Below are 21,953 nucleotides of genomic sequence, written 5' to 3'. Positions count from 1 at the left end.
GTGATCACAATACCATTAGTTTCAATATAATTATGGAGAGGGACAAAACTGGACCTAGGGTTGAGATTTTTGATTGGAGAAAGGCTAACTTTGAGGAGATGCGAAAGGATTTAAAAGGAGTAAATTGGGACAGTTTGTTTTATGGGAAAGATGTGGAAGAGAAATGGAGTACATTCAAAGGTGAAATTTTAAGAGTACAGAATCTTTATGTCCCTGTTCGGTTGAAAGGAAATCGTAAAAATTGTAAAGAGCCATGGTTTTCAAGGGAAATTGGACACTTGGTTCGGAAAAAGAGGGATATCTACAATAGTTATAGGCAGCATGGAGTAAATGAGGTGCTTGAGGAGTATAAAGAATGTAAAAAGAATCTTAAGAAAGAAATTAGAAAAGCTAAAAGAAGATATGAGGTTGCTTTGGCAAGTAAGGTAAAAGTAAATCCGAAGGGTTTCTACCGCTATATTAATAGCAAAAGGATAACGAGGGATAAAATTGGTCCATTAGAGAGTCAGAGTGGCCAACTATCTGCAGAGCCAAAAGAGATGGGGGAGATATTGAACAGTTTCTTTTCTTCGGTATTCACCAAGCAGAAGGATATTGAATTATGTGAGGTAAGGGAAACAAGTAGAGTAGCTATGGAAACTATGAGGATCAAAGAAGAGGAAGTACTGACACTTTTGAGAAATATAAAAGTGGATAAGTCTCCAGGTCCGGACAGGATATTCCCTAGGACATTGAGGGAAGTTAGTGTAGAAATAGCAGGGGCTATGGCAGAAATATTTCAAATGTCATTAGAAACGGGAATAGTGCCGGAGGATTGGCGTACTGCGCATGTTGTTCCATTGTTTAAAAAGGGGTCTAAGAGTAAACCTAGCAATTATAGACCTATTAGTTTGACGTCAGTGGTGGGCAAATTAATGGAAAGAATACTTAGAGATAATATATATAAGCATCTGGATAAACAGGGTCTGATTAGGAACAGTCAACATGGATTTGTGCCTGGAAGGTCATGTTTAACTAATCTTCTTGAATTTTTTGAAGATGTTACTCGGGAAATTGATGAGGGTAAAGCAGTGGATGTTGTGTATATGGACTTCAGTAAGGCCTTTGACAAGGTTCCTCATGGAAGGTTGGTTAAGAAGGTTCAATGGTTGGGTATTAATGGTGGAGTAGCAAGATGGATTCAACAGTGGCTGAATGGGAGATGCCAGAGAGTAATGGTGGATGGTTGTTTGTCAGGTTGGAGGCCAGTGACGAGTGGGGTGCCACAGGGATCTGTGTTGGGTCCACTGTTGTTTGTCATGTACATCAATGATCTGGACGATGGTGTGGTAAATTGGATTAGTAAGTATGCAGATGATACTAAGATAGGTGGGGTTGCGGGTAATGAAGAAGAGTTTCAAAGTCTACAGAGAGATTTATGCCAGTTGGAAGAGTGGGCTGAAAGATGGCAGATGGAGTTTAATGCTGATAAGTGTGAGGTGCTACATCTTGGCAGGACAAATCAAAATAGGACGTACATGGTAAATGGTAGGGAATTGAAGAATGTAGGTGAACAGAGGGATCTGGGAATAACTGTGCACAGTTCCATGAAAGTGGAATCTCATGTAGATAGGGTGGTAAAGAAAGCTTTTGGTGTGCTGGCCTTTATAAATCAGAGCATTGAGTATAGAAGTTGGGATGTAATGTTAAAATTGTACAAGGCATTGGTGAGGCCAATTCTGGAGTATGGTGTACAATTTTGGTCGCCTAATTATAGGAAGGATGTCAACAAAATAGAGAGAGTACAGAGGAGATTTACTAGAATGTTGCCTGGGTTTCAGCAACTAAGTTACAGAGAAAGGTTGAACAAGTTAGGGCTTTATTCTTTGGAGCGCAGAAGGTTAAGGGGGGACTTGATAGAGGTTTTTAAAATGATGAGAGGGATAGACAGAGTTGACGTGGAAAAGCTTTTCCCACTGAGAGTAGGGAAGATTCAAACAAGGGGACATGACTTGAGAATTAAGGGACTGAAGTTTAGGGGTAACATGAGGGGGAACTTCTTTACTCAGAGAGTGGTAGCTGTGTGGAATGAGCTTCCAGTGAAGGTGGTGGAGGCAGGTTCGTTTTTATCATTTAAAAATAAATTGGATAGTTATATGGATGGGAAAGGAATGGAGGGTTATGGTCTGAGCGCAGGTATATGGGACTAGGGGAGACTATGTGTTCGGCACGGACTAGAGGGGTCGAGATGGCCTGTTTCCGTGCTGTAATTGTTATATGGTTATATGGTTATATGGTTATAGGTGGACGTCCTAATAGGTCGCCGGTTGTCAGTAGCTTGACGTCGACTAGGTGGTAGGTTGTTGTAGCTTGTCGTAGTCATTGTCATAGACATTGTCATAGGGGTGTCCAGTCACCGTTTTTTCGGAGACCTTCTACGACTATGACAGTTGCCGGCAGTCGCCTAAAAAATTGCCTAAGTGGTACAGGCCCTTAACTTACTTATGTTTATCTTTAAACAGTTGCATTGGATTGCAACATCCTCACTGACGTAGCACACCTGAAGTTTGTTTAGATGTTATCTCATATGCTGAACTTCTTCCTCTATTTGTGTCTTTAGTTCTTTCACTCGCTAGACTTATGTAATCTTAGTTTTTTTAAATAACAGATCACCTAATGGAATAATAGTTCAGAAACAATACAAAATCAAAATGATTTGGAAGGCTTTTGTATAAGCATATACTTAAGGACTACACGTTTAAACTAAATAGTGGGGGGGAGGGATTGACAAATTGGGAGTATAAAGATGGAGTTGAAGGGGAAGTGGCTCCAGGAAAAATTACAAAAGATTCTCGAATTAATGGGAAGGAAAGCTTGAGAATGGGCAACAGTAAAGTCAGGGCCAATTGCGAGCGGTGCGAGGGGGGGAGTGAATACGGAGGTCAAAGTGCTGTATATGAATGCGCGAAGTATAAGCAATAAAGTGGACGAGCTTGAGGCTGTTAGAAACCGGCAAGTATGATGTTGTTGGGATTACTGAGACATGGCTGCAAGAGGGCCAGGGCTGGGAACTGAATATTCAAGGGTATACCTCCTATCGAAAAGACGGACAGGTGGGCAGAGGGGGTGGGGTTGCCCTGTTGGTGAGGAATTAAATTCAGTCCCTTGCAAGGGGTGACATTGAAACAGGAGATGTAGAGTCAGTATGGATAGAACTGAGGAATTGTAAGGGTAAAAAGACTCTAATGGGACTAATCTACAGGCCCCTAAACAGTAGCCTGGACATAGGGCGCAAGTTGAATCAGGAGTTAAAATTGGCATGTAGTGAAAGTAATGCTGTGGTTGTTATGGGCGATTTCAACATGCAGGTAGACTGGGGGAAATCAAGTTGGTACTGGATCCCAAGAAAGGGACTTTGTTGAGTGCTTTTGTGATGGTTTCTTTGAACAGCTTGTATTGGAGCCTACCAGGGAGAAGGCAATTCTGGATTTAGTGTTATGTAATGAACCGGATTTGATAAAGGACCTCTAGGTCAATGAGCCATTAGGAGGCAGTGACCATGTTTGGTCAGGTTTAATCTACAATTGGAGAGGGAGAAGAGTAGATTGGAGGTGTCAGTGTTGCAGTTGAATAAAGGGGACTATGGGGCCATGAGGGAGGAGCTGGCGAAGTTGACTGGAAAGAAACTAGCAGGGATGACAGTGGAACAAAAATGGAAGGTGTTTCTAGGAATAATACAGAAGGTGCAGGATCAGTTCATTCCTCTGAGGAAGAAAGATTCCAAGGGGAGAAAGGGACGACCATGACTGACAAGGGACGTCAGGGACAGTATAAAAATTAAAGCGAAGAAGTACAACATAGCAAAGATGAGCGGGAAGCAAGCGGATTGGGTAATGTTTAAAGAACAACAGAAGATAACTAAAAAGACATTACGGGGAGAAAAGATGAGGTACGAAGGTAAGCTAGCCAAGAACATAAAGCAGGATAGTAAAAGCTTCTTTAGGTATGTGAAGAGGAAAAAATTAGTTAAGACCAAAGTTGGACCCTTGAAGACTGAAAAAGGTGAATTTATTATGGGGAACAAGGAAATAGCAGATTAGTTGAACAGGTACTTTGGATGTGTCTTCACTAAGGAGGACACAAACAATCTTCCTGATATAGTAGTGGCCAGAGGATCTGGGGTGACGGAGGAACTGAAGGAAATCCACATTAGGCAGGAAATGGTATTGGATAGACTGATGGGACTGAAGGCTGATAAATCCACAGGGCCTGATGGTCTGCATCCCAGGGTACTTAAGGAAGTGGCTCTAGAAATAGTGGATGCATTGGTGATAATTTTCCAATGTTCTATAGACTCAGGACCAGTTCCTGTGGATTGGAGGGTAGCTAATGTTATCTCATTTTTTAAGAAAGGCGGGAGAGAGAAAACAGGGAAATGAAAGACCAGTTAGCCTGACATCGGTGGTGGGGAAGATGCTGGAGTCAATTATAATAGGTGAGATAGCTGAACATTTGGATAGCAATAACAGGATCGGTCCGAGTCAGCAGGGATTTCCGAAGGGGAAATCATGCTTGACTAATCTTCTGGAATTTTTTGAAAATGTAACTAGGAAAATGGACAAGGGAGAGCCAGTTGATGTAGTGTACCTGGATTTTCAGAAAGCATTTGATAAGGTCCCACATAGGAGATTAGTGGGCAAAATTAGGGCACATGGTATTGGGGGTAGAGTGCTGACATGGATAGAGAAGTGTTTGGCAGACAGGAAACAAAGAGTAGGGATTAACGGGTCCCTTTCAGAATGGCAGGCAGTGACTAGTGGGGTACCGCAAGGCTCGGTGCTGGGACCGCAGCTAATTACAATATACATCAATGATTTAGATGAAGGGATTCAAAGTAACATTAGTAAATTTGCAGATGACACAAAGCTGGGTGGTAGTGTGAACTGTGAGGAGGATGCTATGAGAATGCAGGGTGACTTGGACAGGTGGGGGGAGTGGGCAGATGCATGGCAGATGAAGTTTAATGCGGATAAATGTGAGGTTATCCACTTTGGTAGCAAAAACAGGAAGGCAGATTACTATCTAAATGGCGTCAAGTTGGCAAAAGAGGAAGTACAACGGGATCTAGGGTCCTTGTACATCAGTCTATGAAAGTAAGCATGCAGGTACAGCAGACAGTGAAGAAAGCGAATGGCATGTTGGCCTTTATAACAAGAGGAATTGAATATAGGAGCAAAGAGGTCCTTCTGCAATTGTACAGAGCCCTAGTGAGACCACACCTGGAGTATTGTGTGCAGTTTTGGTCCCCTAATTTGAGGAAGGACATTTTTGCTATTGAGGGAATGCAGCGTAGGTTTACAAGGTTAATTCGCGGGATGGCGGGACTGTCATATGCTGAGAGAATGGAGCAGCTGGGCTTGTACACCCTGGAGTTTAAAAGGATGAGAGGGTATCTCATTGAAACATATAAGATTGTTAAGGGCTTGGACACTCTAGAGGCCGGAAACATGTATCCGATGTTGGGGGAGTCTAGAACCAGGGGCCACAGTTTAAGAATAAGGAGTAAGCCATTTAGAACGGAGTTGAGGAAACACTTTTTCTCACAGAGAATGGTGAGTCAGTGGAATTCTCTGCCTCAGAGAGCGGTGGCGGCAGGTTCTCTGGATACTTTCAAGAGAGAGCCAGAGAGGGCTCTTAAAAATAGCAGAGTTAGGGGATATGGGGAGAAGGCAGGAACGGGGTACTTATTGGGGATGATCAGCCATGATCCCGTTGAATGGCGGTGCTGGCTCAAAGGGCCGAATGGCCTACTCCTGCACCTATTGTCTATTGTCATACCAGTGCTATGCAATAAATGTAGTATCTATGAGAAAAGTAATGATGTCTGTTTTGCTTTCAAGCTGGAACGAATGGTTAAAGTTGCCTGTAAAATATCCAGATTTACCACGGAATGCTCAAGTAGCTCTCACAATTTGGGATGTATATGGACCTGGGAAAGCTGTCCCTATTGGAGGAACCACTGTTACACTTTTTGGAAAATATGGGTAAGATGAGCTCTCTATAATGTGATTTCATCAATTGATTACGAAATGAACAGAATCTGTTTCAGTCATCTCGTGAAGAAGATGACAGTGATAAATGCCGGTAATTTATGTGAATGCCACATGGGCAATATTGTCCTCTGTAGCGAGTTAATGCAAAACATAGAACTAGTGCGAGCAGGTGATCGATGCTCAGAGTGCACTCGGTGGGCCTGAGGACCTGTCTCCATGCTGTTTCTCTCAACTAAACTAAACTCTATAATGTCTATGACTATTTTAATTATGCTGATGTTCCTGGACAACAAAAAGTTTATTGTTATTTCTCTGGTATATTATTACAGGTACAGATGTCTACAAGGAACATTTGTTTCAATTGTGGAATTATTTTAAAAATAAAACATATTATTTAAATACTTTATCTTATGAAAATATACAGTGAAAGAAGTGCACTTCAAATTCTAAATTGGTGTGAAATGTAACTGAATGTAGCTTTTTTTGAGTTTGCTAACATTGTGAATTATAACTTAATTATTTTTTGTGATTCAAAAATGAAAGATGGTCAAAGTACAGGTACACAACCTTTTATCCGGAGTTCCGGAAACCGAAAAGCTCCGAAAACCGGACATTTTTTCCAGGATGTCGTCTGCACACCAAAGCTCGCGTTTGGCGCCAAACTTGACCCGAACGACCCACGGTCAACCCAGGTCTGTACTACTGTAGCGGCTGCCTCCTCCCCGGAGACCGGGGAGACACTTAAACATCTGTAAATCGTTGCTTAAATGTTAGTCAGTTAGTTTGGATGGGCTTTTATGTGAAGGGGGGGGGGTGAAGGGGGAAACTTTAATTCTTAGTCCCCTACCTGGTCGGAGAGGCGGGGAGCGGGCAATGCCTTACCGGGTCGCCGTGCAGTAAGCTCCGGAGCGCTGTGGCCGCCGACTCCCAACATTGCGGAGCTGGGGGCTGCGGGCGTCCGGCTCCAAATCCAGCGCCGCCCGCGGCCGGACGCCCCCAGCTCCGCTATGTTGTGTGTCGGCGGCCACAGCGCTCCGGAGCTTACTGCACGGCGACCCGGTAATGCATTGCCCGCTCCCCGCTGGTATCCCAGCGCTGCGACGCCGCCGACTCCCAACATCACGGAGCTGGGGCTGCGGGCGTCCGGCCGCGGGCGGCGCTGGATTTGGAGCGCTGCGCAGCCAGGGGTAGAGTTGCCGGGGTCGGAGCTCCAACCGGCGCCGCCCGCAGCCGGACGCCCGCAGCCTCCAGCTCCGCGATGTTGGGAGTCGGCGGCCACAGCGCTCCGGAGCTTACTGCACGGCGACCCGGTAAGGCATTGCCCGCTCCCCGCCTCTCCGACCAGGTAGGGGATTAAGAATTAAAGTTTCCCCCTTCACCCCCCCCCCCCCCACATAAAATCCCTCCAAACTAACTGACTAACATTTAAGCAATCATTAACAATGATTCCCCGGTCTCCGGGGAGGAGGCAGCCGCTCCAGACTTTTCAAGCCGCCCGCGCTACCTACCTAATCTACGCTAAAAATCTTCCATTCGGAAATCCGAAAAATTCCGAAATCGGAGAAGTGTCTGGTCCCAAGGCTTTCGGATAAAAGGTTGTGCACCTGTACTACTGTAATTCCAAGTACATGCATTTTATTGATGGCAGTGATGAGGTTAACTTTATACTTTAACTTCTGAAAACATAAGTGTATTTCAACAGCCAAGATTCAGCTTTGCAAAAGATCTTTCATATTTCAAAATGAAACAATTTGCAACATGTGGACAACATCACAAAAGATTACTGTTGTTTTAAACTAAGATCACATGAGTCGTCATGTGAATGAATTTGACTTATTTGAAACTCCTCTTTTTAATCGGTAGGACAGTTTCTTTCCTGAAGTCATTCAAACCCATTGCGATTTAACATTTATGATCTGGGTTAAACATTGTAAATACTAGAAAATTATTTTTCTCCTATTTTGATCTGTTTATGAGTGAGGAGTCATTTTGCAATATTAGAATAAAATTAAGTGCTCCCTATATTCAATTGACTCCACTTTATTTTATTCATTAATTAAATATCAGAATGAAGTGGTCAGCAATGAGCAGAAAAGCATTTCTTTGAACTTGTCTTAAATTTAGGTCATTTAATACAGAAATTGAAAATGGGTCCTCATGTGGATATATACATGAGAAAATTAGAGAATGACAAGTGATGGAACATAGAATAGTACAGCAGAGAAACAAGCCCTTCAGCTCACCATGTCTGCACTGACTATGATGTAAATCTGAACTAATCTAATTTGGCCACATGTGGTCTCTTCTGCATGTTCATATATCTCAAAATGCCTTTTTTAAGTTACGATACGATGCGATAGAACTTCATTTATCCCAGGAGGGAAATTGATCTGCCAACAGAAAATACATGAAACATGAAAATAAAGTGATGTGAAAAGGATTGGAGATGTGCAAAGATTGGGGGGGGGGGGGGGGGGGGGGGGGGTGTCAGTCTGCCCCACGACAGAATGGGGAGTTGTTGTACAATGTGCTAGCCATAAGGAAGAAGGATCTCCTGTGGCATGCTATCTTAATTACTTTACTACCTCCCCTGGCAGCAGGTTCACAGAAATCTACCGTGTTCTGTGAACAGTATAGAATCAACCACATTGAATAGGTATAGATCTGGTAAGGATGACAGACCGATAAAAGCTAGACTGAATATGGATTACAATTCCCGTACACTCCCCGTACACCGTCCCCCTGCCCCTGAAGGACATTCATGAGCTGGAAGGATTTTAACATTCTTTAAGTTTTTACAGTCATACAAGTTTTTACATACAAGTTTGGTCCACTAACATGTTTGTCATTGCTGCTGTAGCTGAGCGAGGGTGTTTTCTCAAGCTCAGCTACCTGTTGACTGGGGTGATCTCAAAGTGAGATAAGCTTATGTAGCAGGACACTCCCCCTAGCCCATGACGTCACGTGCCAGCCTTCGTAGCTACTGTGGAGGGTTCGACCATAAGTGGTCTGTGTATCAGCTGACACCACAGGACCACCCCCCCCCCAGAACCGGAGGAAGGAATAGAATGGTCGAGGGCGGCTCCTGCATGTGGGTCGGGGACACCCCGGGCGTGGGTCAGGACGGTGGGGCCCGCAGGCGCAGTCGACGCTCTGGCTGTGGGCCATCCCGGCCGTATGCCAAGGGGTGCGATGAGACCGATGCAAAAGCCGCCGGACAGAAGAGACACAGTCGCCTCTCCTCGACCAGCTAGGGAATCGTGTCCTGAGAAATACGGCCCCCAGCAACGGCTGGGAGACGTCGTCAACAATGAAGAAAAAACGAAACAAAAATAAATAAACTGATTGCTAAACCTGGCGTGGTGATACAATGTAAACAAAGTGAAAAGAAACAAAACAATCTACAGTGAGCAATCAAGTGCAAAATGGTGGGAAAGTTCAAACTGTCCAGTATCAATGGTGCAGGATGGGAAGGTACACAAAAATGCTGGAGAAACTCAGCGGGTGCAGCAGCATCTATGGAGCGAAGGGAATAGGCAACGTTACGGGCCGAAACCCTTCTTCATAGAGTTGGAGGGCAGGGGGGATCACAGAGGGGGAGCAGTTAGAGAGGAGGTTGTGAAACTGGCTCCGGAGAAAGGAGGAGAACTTCTTCAAAGTTGGCATACCTTGAGGAGATTTCGCAGTGGAGTAGACAAAGTGTTTAAGAAGGAACTGCAGATGCTGGAAAATCGAAGGTACACAAAAATGCTGGAGAAACTCAACGGGTGCAGCAGCATCTATGGAGCGAAGGAAATAGGCAACGTTTCGGGCTGAAACCCTTCATGAATGGGAAGCTGTGTTGGAAAACTAGAGGTTGCAGTGACAGCCTCCGACCTGAATGTGGCGCTTTTGCCGGTGGTCAGGCTGCAGGGATGGCATCCGGCTGGAGATGGTGCTGTGGATGGTGGTCAGGCTGCAGTGACGGCAGCTGATCTGAGGGTGGCGCTGTTGCCGGTCGTTAGGCTGCAGGGACGGCATCTGGCCAAAGGTGGCGCTGTGGACGGCGGTCAGGGAATGTCGAGCGTCTCTTCTGGCCAGCCGCGGCAGCCATTTTGTAGTCGGGGCGGCAACTTGTTTCAGTAGGCCGCGGCAGCTATTTTGGCGGCCGACTGAGGCTGCCTTCAAAGGCGATTCAAGATGCGAGCGGGGCGGCTGGCATTGATGGGTCTTGGTCCACCGCTGCAGGTAGTGACTCGACTCACCGCTGCCGCTGTTGGGTCCGCTGCTGGGCCAGATGGGCAGCCAGCGCCCAGGAATCTTCGGGGTCCACGCCGGTGAGCAGAAGGACGTCTTCAGGCAGTCGCCCCAGGTTAGCCTGCCCTATCGGGTGGCTAGGCGTTAGGCAGCGGCCGGCAGGGTAATGGGCGGGCCCGCTCTCTCCCTGCTCTCGGGGCCGTCGGGCGTGCGTCGGTGATGCTGGGGACGGGGGGCTGCTACACTCGTAGCTCCTGCAGCAGCTGGTGGGAGAGCTACGGCTGGTGTAGAAGCGATGGCAGCCGCGGCCTCTCAGCTCCGGTGGTCGGCTCCGGGCAGGTCATGCGGGTGAGATTGGTGGCCGTCACACAAAACCTGGACCACGCCCCTTGACCCGGGCGGCCTGCGGCATACCTTGGGTAGGGCGGGGTTGGCGGCAGCGTCGTTCTGCAGGGCTGGGCAGTCGGCTGCAGACATCAGGTCTCGCGTCGGGACAAATCCAAAATTCCAATTTGGATAGTTGGGGTCACCAATGTAGTGACTCCAAACGTGGTGAATAAACAGTTGCTTTATTCAGGCGTTACATACAAGTTTGGTCCACTAACATGATTGCTGCTGTAGCTGAGTGAGGGTGTTCTCTCGAGCTCAGCTACCTGTTGACTGGGGTTGAGGAAATATTATATAAATAGAACCGCTCGGATAGTGACTTTTATATAAGCTAGGTAATTTGCAAAAGAATAGCTTAAGGTTTTCCTAACGAAATAAAGTACAAAGAGACATATACACTCAGGGAAAGATGAATCAAAACATGGAGGCCTGAACCTGAACCTGCTTAGTTTAGTTATTGCTTTGAGGCAATTGTATCGCTGGAGGAAATTGTATTTGGTTATGATTATGTTGCAGAATGGATAGCTGAATAGAGGCCTCTTCTTAGGCCAGAGGTCAACTGCTCTTTCCTCTATGGCACATTCTTAAACTGTGAGGTTTATGCTGAGTTGAGACAGAATTCAAGGCTGAGAGATAACAGGCCCTGTAGTTAGCCTTGTTGAATTAGGATGTATGTGAAGAGGGGTAGTTGCTTGGAGAAGAAGATAATTTGATTGATGTAATGGTCTGAGTTGTGAATTTACTCTTTGTTCTGTAATATTTGTAAAAGGCCGTGTAGAGAGATTAAAAATACAGCTCCCAGAGATAGGAGGAAAAGGGGCTGCAAATTAGAATTAAGTTTCTCCTGGCACCAAACACTTATGGTTGACAGTTGACAGATTTACGACCCATATATGCTTGGTTGGGAGGTGTATGGGTTTTGAACTTAGAAATTGTAATTCAGCAAACTTATATAATGAATGTTTTAAATACATATGTTATAGTGAATTTGTAGTAAAACAAATTATGAAATGTATTGTCTTAGTAGGAATGTAAACATTAGACTTATAGAAATTGTTTAGATTTATAGAAATATCTTTCTTCTTGGTATGGGAAGTGTGTATGACTTGTGTGATCATTGTATTACATATGTATCTTATATTTTGAGGAGTGGTCTTTGATAATTGGGCCTACTGGGGTTTTGCTGTGTTGAAATAAAATAATTCTAAAAGCAAAGTTATACCACAGGCAAACAAAGGTTGTAATGAGGCCAGGGAAGGGGGATCATGTGACTGATGTTGTAAATAACCAGAAGGGCTCAGATGATTGGTTACTAGCTTGTCATACCCTCTGTATCTGAAATGTCTAATACCTATATAAATGACATGAGTTCTATCAAAGTTACTCCTCTCTGGACCCGCCCCAGAGCATCAGCTCTGTGTTGGAAGGTTCAAGAGACTAGTCTCAGCTGAATAACGAATCGATTTCAACAGCAACAAGTGTTTGAGTCAAGTTGACTTTAGATTGACAAAATAACTCAGTTTAACAGGGTGATCTCAAGGTGAGATAAGCTTATGCAGCAGGACACTCTCCCTAGCCCATGATGTCACGTGCCAGTCTTCATAGCTACTGACGAGAGTTCGACCATAAGTGGTCTGTGTATCAGTTGACGCCACAGGCTCATTGGAGAAATAAAAAGATAAGCAGTTGTTTTCAGAACCACGTATAACCAACCGGTAATGTTAAATGTTCGCCAAGCTTCACAGTCGTGTATCTCTGGCTTCTTAAAAGTTGTCTCCACTCCTTCTCCCCCCCCCCCTCCCCCTCCTCTTTTAAAGGACTTACCGTACACTGAGCTTTAGCCATCTTTTTACAGTGCCAACCTTCCTGTTCATCGCGGTGTGTGACTGTTTCACCTTGGCTTTGCACCATGTGAATATTTTAGACAGCGCTCCCCTCGCTTGCCTTGCCCCCCTGCATAACGGGCTGGTGAAGAAAGCGATGTGTTTGTGTGTGTTCCACTCTGACAGTCGCCATTCCAGTTGCCAGTTTTGACAGTCGCCGGCAGTCTGCTGAAAAATTGCCTAATTGGGACAGGCCCATTAGTTATTGCTTACAAATCGCTGACTGTTAACAAATTAAATTCCTCAGCTGCATATTGGGTAGTTCTCAGTCGAAAAGTTTTTTCAGTTAAAAATAAATAGAACATTTTTTCAGTCGAAAATAAATTGAAGCTATTAATTGATGCCTCAACAATTATCAATTAACGATATTTGCAGTTTGGATGAATATGTTCCTCAAGCTTTTAGTTTCATGGCATTTTAATTAAACTTTAATATAGAATTCCTTCACAATTCTAACCAGTTTGAGTTGCCTTATAGAAACAAGGCAGATGCTGATTTACAAAAAAAAGTGCTGGGGTAACTTAGCAGGTCAGGCAGCATCCCTGGCAGACATGGATAGGTGATGTTTTAGGTCGGGGCCCTTTTTCAGACTGCCTTCAGAGTTGCTTTATTGTTTTTTATGTTGACTAGTTACTGTTTTTTGGATGTAGTTAAATACCGACTATCCCCATTGGCACTTTCTGAATTTAGATTTTTCTTGTGACTCCTGCCTCACAAAGAGATCCATTGATGATCAAACAGTTCTGTTTCATTTCATACTTAATTTATGTGCTGTGGAGGAATTTGGTAATGACGTTTTCCTCTTATGCTTTTAATTTGCAGCATGTTCCGACAGGGTATGCATGACTTGAAAGTTTGGCCAAATGTAGAAGCAGATGGATCGGAACCCACAAAAACAGCGGGCAGGACTACGAGCAATGTATCTGAAGATCAGATGAGTCGCTTAGCAAAGGTAGGATTTGGACTTAAATTATGTATTGATATGTCACATTTGTAAATAAAGGAGTAAATCACTTTAAACGATGTATCACATTATTTTAATTTATGCATACGTGAAAATGTATTGGCAAATTAATCTGAAGATGAAAGCAGTGTTGAAGTATAATGCAATATCATTACACTGATTATTTGAAAATACTTTCTCCAGAATCAGTATCAACTGGAGTGATTAAATATTTAAAGTAAGTAAAAACTGTTTCTTGAAACACTTCAATGAGCTAGCTGTTTATCTTAAAGAATTTAATTTTGTGCATGAATATCCAAAAAATGGATAAGATTAAGATGCTTCTGGAGCCAAGGGCGCCGCACGATTGGCAGCCTCGTCAATGGTTTGTGTTTTTTCGTCTTTTTTTTTGTTATTTTTAGTGTGTTTTAAAAGTTTGTGTAAATGTTCTCCGGTTTGTTTTATGTAGGGTGGGGGTCAGGGGAGACTTTTTTTCAATCTCTTACCCTGCCGGAGATGCGATTGTTTTCTAGATCGCGTCTCCGGGCGTTCTGCGGCCTAACAATCATGGCGCTCGAGGCCTCGCTTGGGACTGACTGAACCCCACCATGGGGCGTGGACTTACCATCGGAGCCGATTACCGTCGGACTTACCATCGGAGCTGCACCATCGAGAGCATCCTTACCAACTGTATCACAGTATGGTATGGCAACTGCTCTGTCTCCGACCGGAAAGCACTGCAGAGGGTGGTGAAAATTGCCCAACGCATCACCGGTTCCTCGCTCCCCTCCATTGAGTCTGTCCAAAGCATGCGTTGTCTGCGGAGGGCGCTCAGCATCGCCAAGGGCTGCTCTCACCCCAACCATGGACTGTTTACCCTCCTACCATCCGGGAGGCGCTACAGGTCTCTCCGTTGCCGGACCAGCAGGTCCAGGAACAGCTTCTTCCCTGCGGCTGTCACACTACTCAACAATGTACCTAGGTGACTGCCAATCACCCTCCCCCCCCCGGACACTCCTCCCACAGGAAAAACACTATGTCTGTATACATGTAAATAGATATTTATTGAAATCATATTCTATGTCGCTCTTCCAGGGAGATGCTAACTGCATTTTGTTGTCTCTGTACTGTACACTGACAATGACAATTAAAGTTGAATCTGAATCCGATTTATTTTACACGTTGCAATGAATGCAATTTCTATTATTTCTTTCCACTTCCAAAACAAAATTCTGGTTGGATTATTCAGCGTATGATCAACCTCAGTGAGACCAAGTGCAGGCTTGGCGATCGCTTTGCACAACACCTCCACTCAGTTCGCAATAACCAACCTGATCTCCCAGTGGCTCAGCACTTCAACTCCCCCTTCCATTCCGAATCCGACCTTTCTGTCCTGGGCGTCCTCCATGGCCAGTGAGGTCCACCGCAAATTGGAGGAACAGCACCTCATATTTTGCTTGGTAGTTTACACCCCAGCGGTATGAACATTGGCTTCTCCAATTTCAGGTAGTCCTTGCTTTCTCCCTCCTTCCACTCCCATTCCCAGCTCTCCCACAGCCTACTGTCTCCGCCTCTTCCTTTAATTTTCCCGACCCCCCCCGACATTAAGCTGAAGAAGGGTCTCGACCCAAAATGTCACCCATTTCCTTCGCTCCATAGATGCTGCCTGTCCCGCTGAGTTTCTCCAGCATTTTTGTCTCCCCATTCACACAAGTTCGGTTATCACACTTTCCTCACCCACTCCCTACACATTAGGGGCAATTTTACAGAGACAAGTTAACTTACAAAGCCAATGCATCTTTGGGATGTGGGAGGAAACCTACATGCTTGCAGGAAGAATGTGCAAATTCGACAGACAGTGCCCGAGCACAGGATCGAACACAGATCCCTGGCGTGTGAGGCAGCAAGTCCACCAGCTGTGCCTCTATATTTTATTTTCTAACACACAAAAAATTATGTTGATAACTTTGGTTACTAAAAAAAAAAGAAACTATCCATTTTCAGTCTTAAATCTTTTAAGTGATGCTATGTCCCCCTTTACAGCTACTGTATGTTTTAATTCAGTTCAAGACTATGGGGCAGTACATTGGTCATAAAGTTGTTGCCTAAAATTGCCAGAGACCCGGAATTGATCTTGAATATGGGTGCTGTCTGTATGGAGTTTGCTCCTTTTCCCTTTGATCGCATTGGGTTTTCTCCGGGTGCTCTTGTTTCCTTCCACATTCTAAAGGTGTGCAGGAACCTTTTTCAAACCCAACCCAAAACGAAATATTTTCCTTTTGTCCAGAGATTCTGTCTGACCTGTTGAGTTACTCCAACTTTTTGTGTCTATCTTCAGTTTAAACCAGCATCTGCAGTTCTTTCCTACACACACATGATTCTATACGATTGAACTTTATTAATCCCAGGAGGGAAATTGTGTGTGTGTGTGTATAGTTATATATTCATATATAAATATACACTGTTTTGTTTTATCGTTTATAACATTGTTTACAGAGTACTATGTTTACTTATTCTGTTGTGCCGCTGCAAGTAAGGATTTCAATGAGACATAAGAGAATAAAACACTCTTGACTCTTGATTTACGTTGTTAATATGTGGGATAGAACTAGTGTACGGGTGATCTGTGGTCGGCGTGGACTCGGTGGGCCGAAGGGCCTGTTTCCACGTTGTATCTTTAAATTAAACTAAAACACTAAAACCAAAGGAAATCTAAAGAAGGGTCTCTACCCGAAACGTCACCCACTTCTTTCCAGAGATGTTGACTGCTCCATGGAGTTCCGCCGCACAATTAAAGCATGGAATAGTCTTCACCCCACTATAGGTACCCAACCAGAAGCAAATAAATTTAAGGTAGCTCTTTTTTTCCCAAGAACCCTTTTTTGTTTAAGTCCAAGTCAAGAGTCAAGAGAGATTTATTGTCATGTGTCCCAGATAGGACATTGAAATTCTTGCTTGCTGCAGCACAACAGAATATGTAAACATAATACAGAACCGGAGATAAAAGTTCACTGTGTCTATATACCATAGACCATATACATATATATATATATATATACACAATAAATAAACAGATAAAATGCAACAGGCTGTTATTTTCAGAGTTTGGTGGTGGTGTTTCAATTCTATTTAAATTCCATTTCGAATATTTTTGGAGGACCAGGAAACCAAGAACTCCAGGGAGTTAATCCAGTTCGAACGAGTGATTCTGCGTTGGTTTTCAGCGGTCGCGGCGAGTGGACAGCAATGGCAGCCAGATCTCCCACCATGCAAAGGGAGGGAGAAAGTGGTCGACGCCGACCATTTGCAGTGGCAGTGCGCATGTGCAGGGTGGCACATGCGCACAACCACGGCCGATGATGTGCTGGCCAAAGATCCTCGCTATAGGATCTTTGGTGGTGGTCGTGCGCATGTGTAAGGCGGCCGGCATTGCCGGCGGACGAGGAGCGGGCGGAGACCCGAGACATGGACACGGATTACGGGCGGAGACTGAGAGAGAGAGAAAGATAGAGAGGGGGTTCGCTCAGGTGTCCCAGGTGCTTGCCAAGCCGGGCAAAATGGCATGGCTTTTAGGTTGCCCGGCGGGACTGTGGGTTGCCATTGGCAACCGGGCAACCGCTAATTTTGAGCCCTGACCTCCTCCAACCTCATCTACTGTATCCGTTGTTCAAGATGTGAACTCATACAACGGAGAGACCAAACATAGACTGGGCGATCGTTTTGCAGAACACCTTTGCTCAGCCCGCCTGAACCTACCTGATCTCCCGGTTGCTGGGCATCTTAAATTCTCCTCCCCATTCTTAAACAGACCATTCTGTCCTAGGTCTCCCCCATTGTCAGAGTGAGGTTAAACTCAAATTGGAGGAGCAGCATCTCATATTTCGCTTCGGCAGCTTGCAGCCCAGTGGTATGAATATTGATTTCTCACACTTCAGGTAGCCCTGGCATTCCCTCTCTCTCTCTGTATCCCTTCCCCAACCAAGTCGCACTAGATTCTTGTTTTCACCCTACAAACAGTTAACAATGGGCTGTTTTCTTTATCAGCGTTACTTTTTTGCTTATCTTTTATTCATTGTTCTTTATCTCTCCACATTATCGTCTATATCTCTTGTTTCCCTTATCCCTAACCAATCTGAAGAAGGGTCTCGACCCGAAACGTCACCCATTCCTTCTTTCTAGAGATGCTGCCTGTCCCGCTGAGTTACTCCAGCTTTTTTACAATATTAAATTGAGTATCTCTTTTATTGCACTCATTAGAAACTGGTTGCATCCCAATTGGAAATAAATCCAATTTATTGTTCTGTGTAGTTATTTGTTGCTTTATAAATAGATGTTTTATTTGAATGTCTCAATAACTTCTGGACCGGATAGCATGCAAACAATGTTTTTCATTGTATCTTGGTACATGTGACAACAATAAACCAAATAACTTGTGTAATGTAGATACATGGGACAGGGATAATATGGAATATTTTTACGAGCAAAGGATGGTGGAAGCTCATGGAATGGGAAGTTCTGTACAATCTTTGATAATACTTAATTGACATCCAAGGATTCCATTATATTTGGGTTATTTACTTACTATTAGTTATTTCCCTTGAAGTTAGAAATATGATTTGAGAATTTGCAGGCATACGATTGCTTCAGAATAAAAGTTTTTATTTAACTGGACTGCGTGTAAAGGGCCTGTCCCACTTACGCAACTTTTCAGTAAATTATCTGCGACCTTCAAGCTCGGGGGCACTCGCCTGAAAAAACGCGAGCTGGATCCACCGGCAGTGCTGAACACACACGCGCACACACACACACACACAAACACATCGCAAAGGCGGGGGTCAAGGAAAGAGGGGGAGCACTGTCTGAAATTCACACTGTGAAAAGCCAAGGTGATACCCGCGATGAACAGGAAGGTTGGCACAGTGTATGGTAAGTCCTTTAAAAGAGCGGGGAGGGGAGGGGAGAAGGGGGGGAGAAGGAGTGGAGACAATTTAAGAAGCCAGACAACTTTGAATAAGCCAGAGATACACAGCTGTGAAGGTTAGCAGGCATTTAACATTACCGGTCGGTTTCCTTGGTTCTGAAAACTCGTGCTTGCATTTTTTTTCCCCAATGACCCAATTAAAATGCCCGGTAAGCAAAGGAGATTACCTACGGCTACCTCGACTACCTACAACGACATGGCAACCCCACAACCACTGCATTACGAGTTCAAAAGTATCGGTTTTCTCCACGCTAACCAATTTTTACTCGCAGAATATTTTTCAGCTTGTTGAAAAATTTCCCTCGACCAAACTGAGACCGCGAGTAGTAACCACTATGCGGGAACTCCTCGTGACCATGAAGGAAACTTACTGGTGACCACCTATGACCACGTGTTGACGATGCTGCGAGCCTGCGGCAAGCGCAAGCCCTCCTAAACTCGCAAATAAGGTCGCCATAGTGGGACGGCCCTTAACAGAAAAGCATTCTTCAGTTCTTTACTTTGATTTCCTCATCTTGTGCTTCAAGAGTACATTGGATAACAGTTGAAAGTACTAATTATTTGATGTAAATAAAGTGTATTTCTAGAAATATACTATTACAGCTTTAGTTATGAAGATTAAAATGATATTTTGTGTGTGATGCTACAGTGTTTTGGCCATTCATTGGGACACCTGGTCCATCATTTGAAAGTTTACTAGCAGCTGAGCATAAGTGAATGCTTAAATAATGCCCATTCTTTATCTTATTGAATTTTATAGAAGCCTAACTTCACAGTGTAATTTTAGCTGCTGAAGTGAGACCATATCAATGGCAGAGAGAATTATGTTAAGAATGCGTGAGATCTGACATTTTTCACTATTCCATTGAGTAATATTTACATTTTTGTAACCAGGGACATATAGAAACATAGAAAATAGGTGCAGGAGGAGGCCATTCGTCCCTTCGAGCCAGCACCGCCATTCATTGTGATTATGGCTGATCGTACCCTATCAATAACCCGTGCCTGCCTTCTCCCCATATCCTTTGACTCCACTAGTCCCTAGAGCTCTATCTAACTCTCTCTTAAATCCATCCAATGACTTGGCCTCCACTGCCCTCTGTGGCAGGGAATTCCATAAATTCACAACTCTCTGGGTGAAATTTTTTTTTCTCACCTCAGTCTTAAATGACCTCCCCTTTATTCTAAGACTGTGGCCCCTGGTTCTGGATTCGCCCAACATTGGGAATATTTTTCCTGCATCGATCTTGACCAGTCCTTTTATAATTTTATATGTTTCTATAAGATATCCCCTCATCCTTCTAAACTCCAGTGAATATACAATACAATTTATTGTCATTTGAGCCTCAGTGAGGCTCAAACGAAATTCTGTTTCCACAGCCATACAAACAAAGACAATTTCCTAGACATACACACAATTTAATTCACACAAACATCCATCACAGTGGACCCACTGTGATGGAAGGCAAAGTCTTTTCTCTCCCCTGTTCTGCATGTCTCTCCCGATGTCCAAGCCCCAGGCGGGCGATGACAAGTCCCACGGCCATTTTAGGCCGTGCCGGGCAATTTACGGCCCCGCTCCCGGTCTAAATGTCACAAAGTTGGAGCCCCCGGCGGGCGCTGGAATGTCCCACGGCCGTGAAGCCGTGCTGGGCGATGTACGACCCCGCTCCAGGTCGTTCCAACCCCGCGACACGGGCTGGAGAAGTCGCGTTGCGGGAGCTCCGGGAAGCGGTCTCTCTCTCCCCCCGGACCCGCGAGCTCCCGATGTCCCGACAGTCCACCGGACCTGCGGCTGCGGTGCTGGAGCCCCCGAGCCCCAGGAGTTGAGTCGCAGCAGCGAGTCACCACCACTCCCCACGTTCCGAGGCCGGCCAGCCCCACGATGGTGAGTAGCCCGCAGCTCCGCAGTCTCCCGAGCCCCCGGGTCGTTCAGGTTGGAGGCCGCTCCATGGTGCTAGGCCCCAACGACAACGGAGACCCGACAGGGAAAAGGTCGGGTCTCCCGGACAGGGAAGAGATTTTAAACGGTTTCCCCCTCCACCACCCACATATACACATTTAAAACTAGTATTAAAAAACACCAACACTACATTTAACTAGACAAAAAATAAATAAAGACAGACAGGATGTAGGGGCCGCTGCAACGGGTGAGTCGCGCCGCCAACCAACTGCCTAGTCTGTGCAATCTTTCCTCATATGACAGTCCCGCCATCCCAGGGATCAATCTCGTGAACCTACGCTGCACTGCCTCAATCACAAGGATGTCCTTCCTCAAATTAGGAGACCAAAACTGTACACAATACTCCAGATGTGGTCTCACCAGAGCCCTATACAACTGCAGAAGAACCTCTTTACTCCTATACTGAAATCCTCTTGTTATGAAGGCCAACATTCCATTTGCTTTCTTCACTGCCTGCTGTACCTGTAAGCCAACTTTCAGTGACCGGTGTACAAGGACGCCCAAGTCTCGCTGCACCTCCCCCTTACCTAACCTAACCCCATTGAGATAATAATCTCCCCTCTTGTTTTTGCCGCCAAAGTGGATAACCTCACATTTATCTATATTATACTGCATCTGCCACGCATCTGCCCACTCACTCAACCTGTCCAGATCACCCTGCAACCTCCTAACATCCTCTTCACAGTTCACACTGGCACCCAGCTTTGTGTTATCCGCAAACTTGCTAGTGTTGTCCTATAAAATTCCCTCATCCAAATCATTCTGAAACGGACCCGTTCACTCCTACTCTTTGCTTCCGGTCTGCCAACCAATTTTCTATCCATGTCAACACCCTACCCCCAATACCATGTGCTCTAATTTTAGTCACCAGTCTCTCGTGCGGGACCTTATCAAAGGCTTTCTGAAAGTCTAGATACACTACATCCACTGGCTCCCCTTCATCCATTTCACTTGTCACATCCTCAAAAAATTCCAGAAGATTAGTCAAGCATGATTTCCCTTTCATAAATCCATGTTGACTTGGACTAATCCTTTTACTGCTATCCAAATGCCCCATTATTACCACTTTAATAATTGACTCCAGCATCTTTCCTACCACCGAAGTCAGGCCAACTGGTCTGTAATTCCCCGTTTTCTCTCTCGCTTCTTTCTGGAAAAGTGGGATAACATTAGCTATCCTCAAAACCACAGGAACTGATCCTGAATCTATTGAACATTGGAAAATGATCACCAATGCATCCACTATTTCTAGAGCCACCTCCCTGAGGGTCTTGGGATGCAGACCATCAGTTCCAGGGGATTTATCATCCTTCAGTCCCATGAGCCTACCCAATACTATTTCTCGCCTAATGAAAATTTATTTCAGTTCCTCTACCCCCTTAGATCCTCTGTCCTCCAGTACATCTGGGAGATTGTTTGTGTCTTCCTTAGTGAAGACAGATCCGAAGTACCTATTCAACTCTTCTGCCATTTCCTTGTTGCCCATAATAATTTAATCCGTGTCTGCCTTCAAGGGACCCACATTTGA

At 44.8% G+C, this 21,953-nt stretch overlaps 1 protein-coding gene across 1 annotated transcript in view; it reads left to right on the top strand.

The window, feature by feature from the left end:
- Positions 1–21,953, top strand: part of pik3c3 (phosphatidylinositol 3-kinase catalytic subunit type 3) — a 122,648-nt gene that overhangs the window by 17,047 nt on the left and 83,648 nt on the right. Inside the window, exons 3-4 of the mRNA XM_033037537.1 lie at positions 5,880–6,023; positions 13,361–13,490. Of these exons, the coding sequence (XP_032893428.1) occupies positions 5,880–6,023; positions 13,361–13,490 (274 nt within the window). The remainder of the gene's footprint in view (positions 1–5,879; positions 6,024–13,360; positions 13,491–21,953) is intronic.

Source organism: Amblyraja radiata, chromosome 1 (genome assembly GCF_010909765.2).
Source record: "Amblyraja radiata isolate CabotCenter1 chromosome 1, sAmbRad1.1.pri, whole genome shotgun sequence".
Lineage (NCBI taxonomy): Eukaryota > Metazoa > Chordata > Chondrichthyes > Rajiformes > Rajidae > Amblyraja > Amblyraja radiata.
The sequence above is the reverse complement of the archived record's forward strand: the minus strand, read 5'-3'. Positions and strand labels throughout refer to the sequence as shown.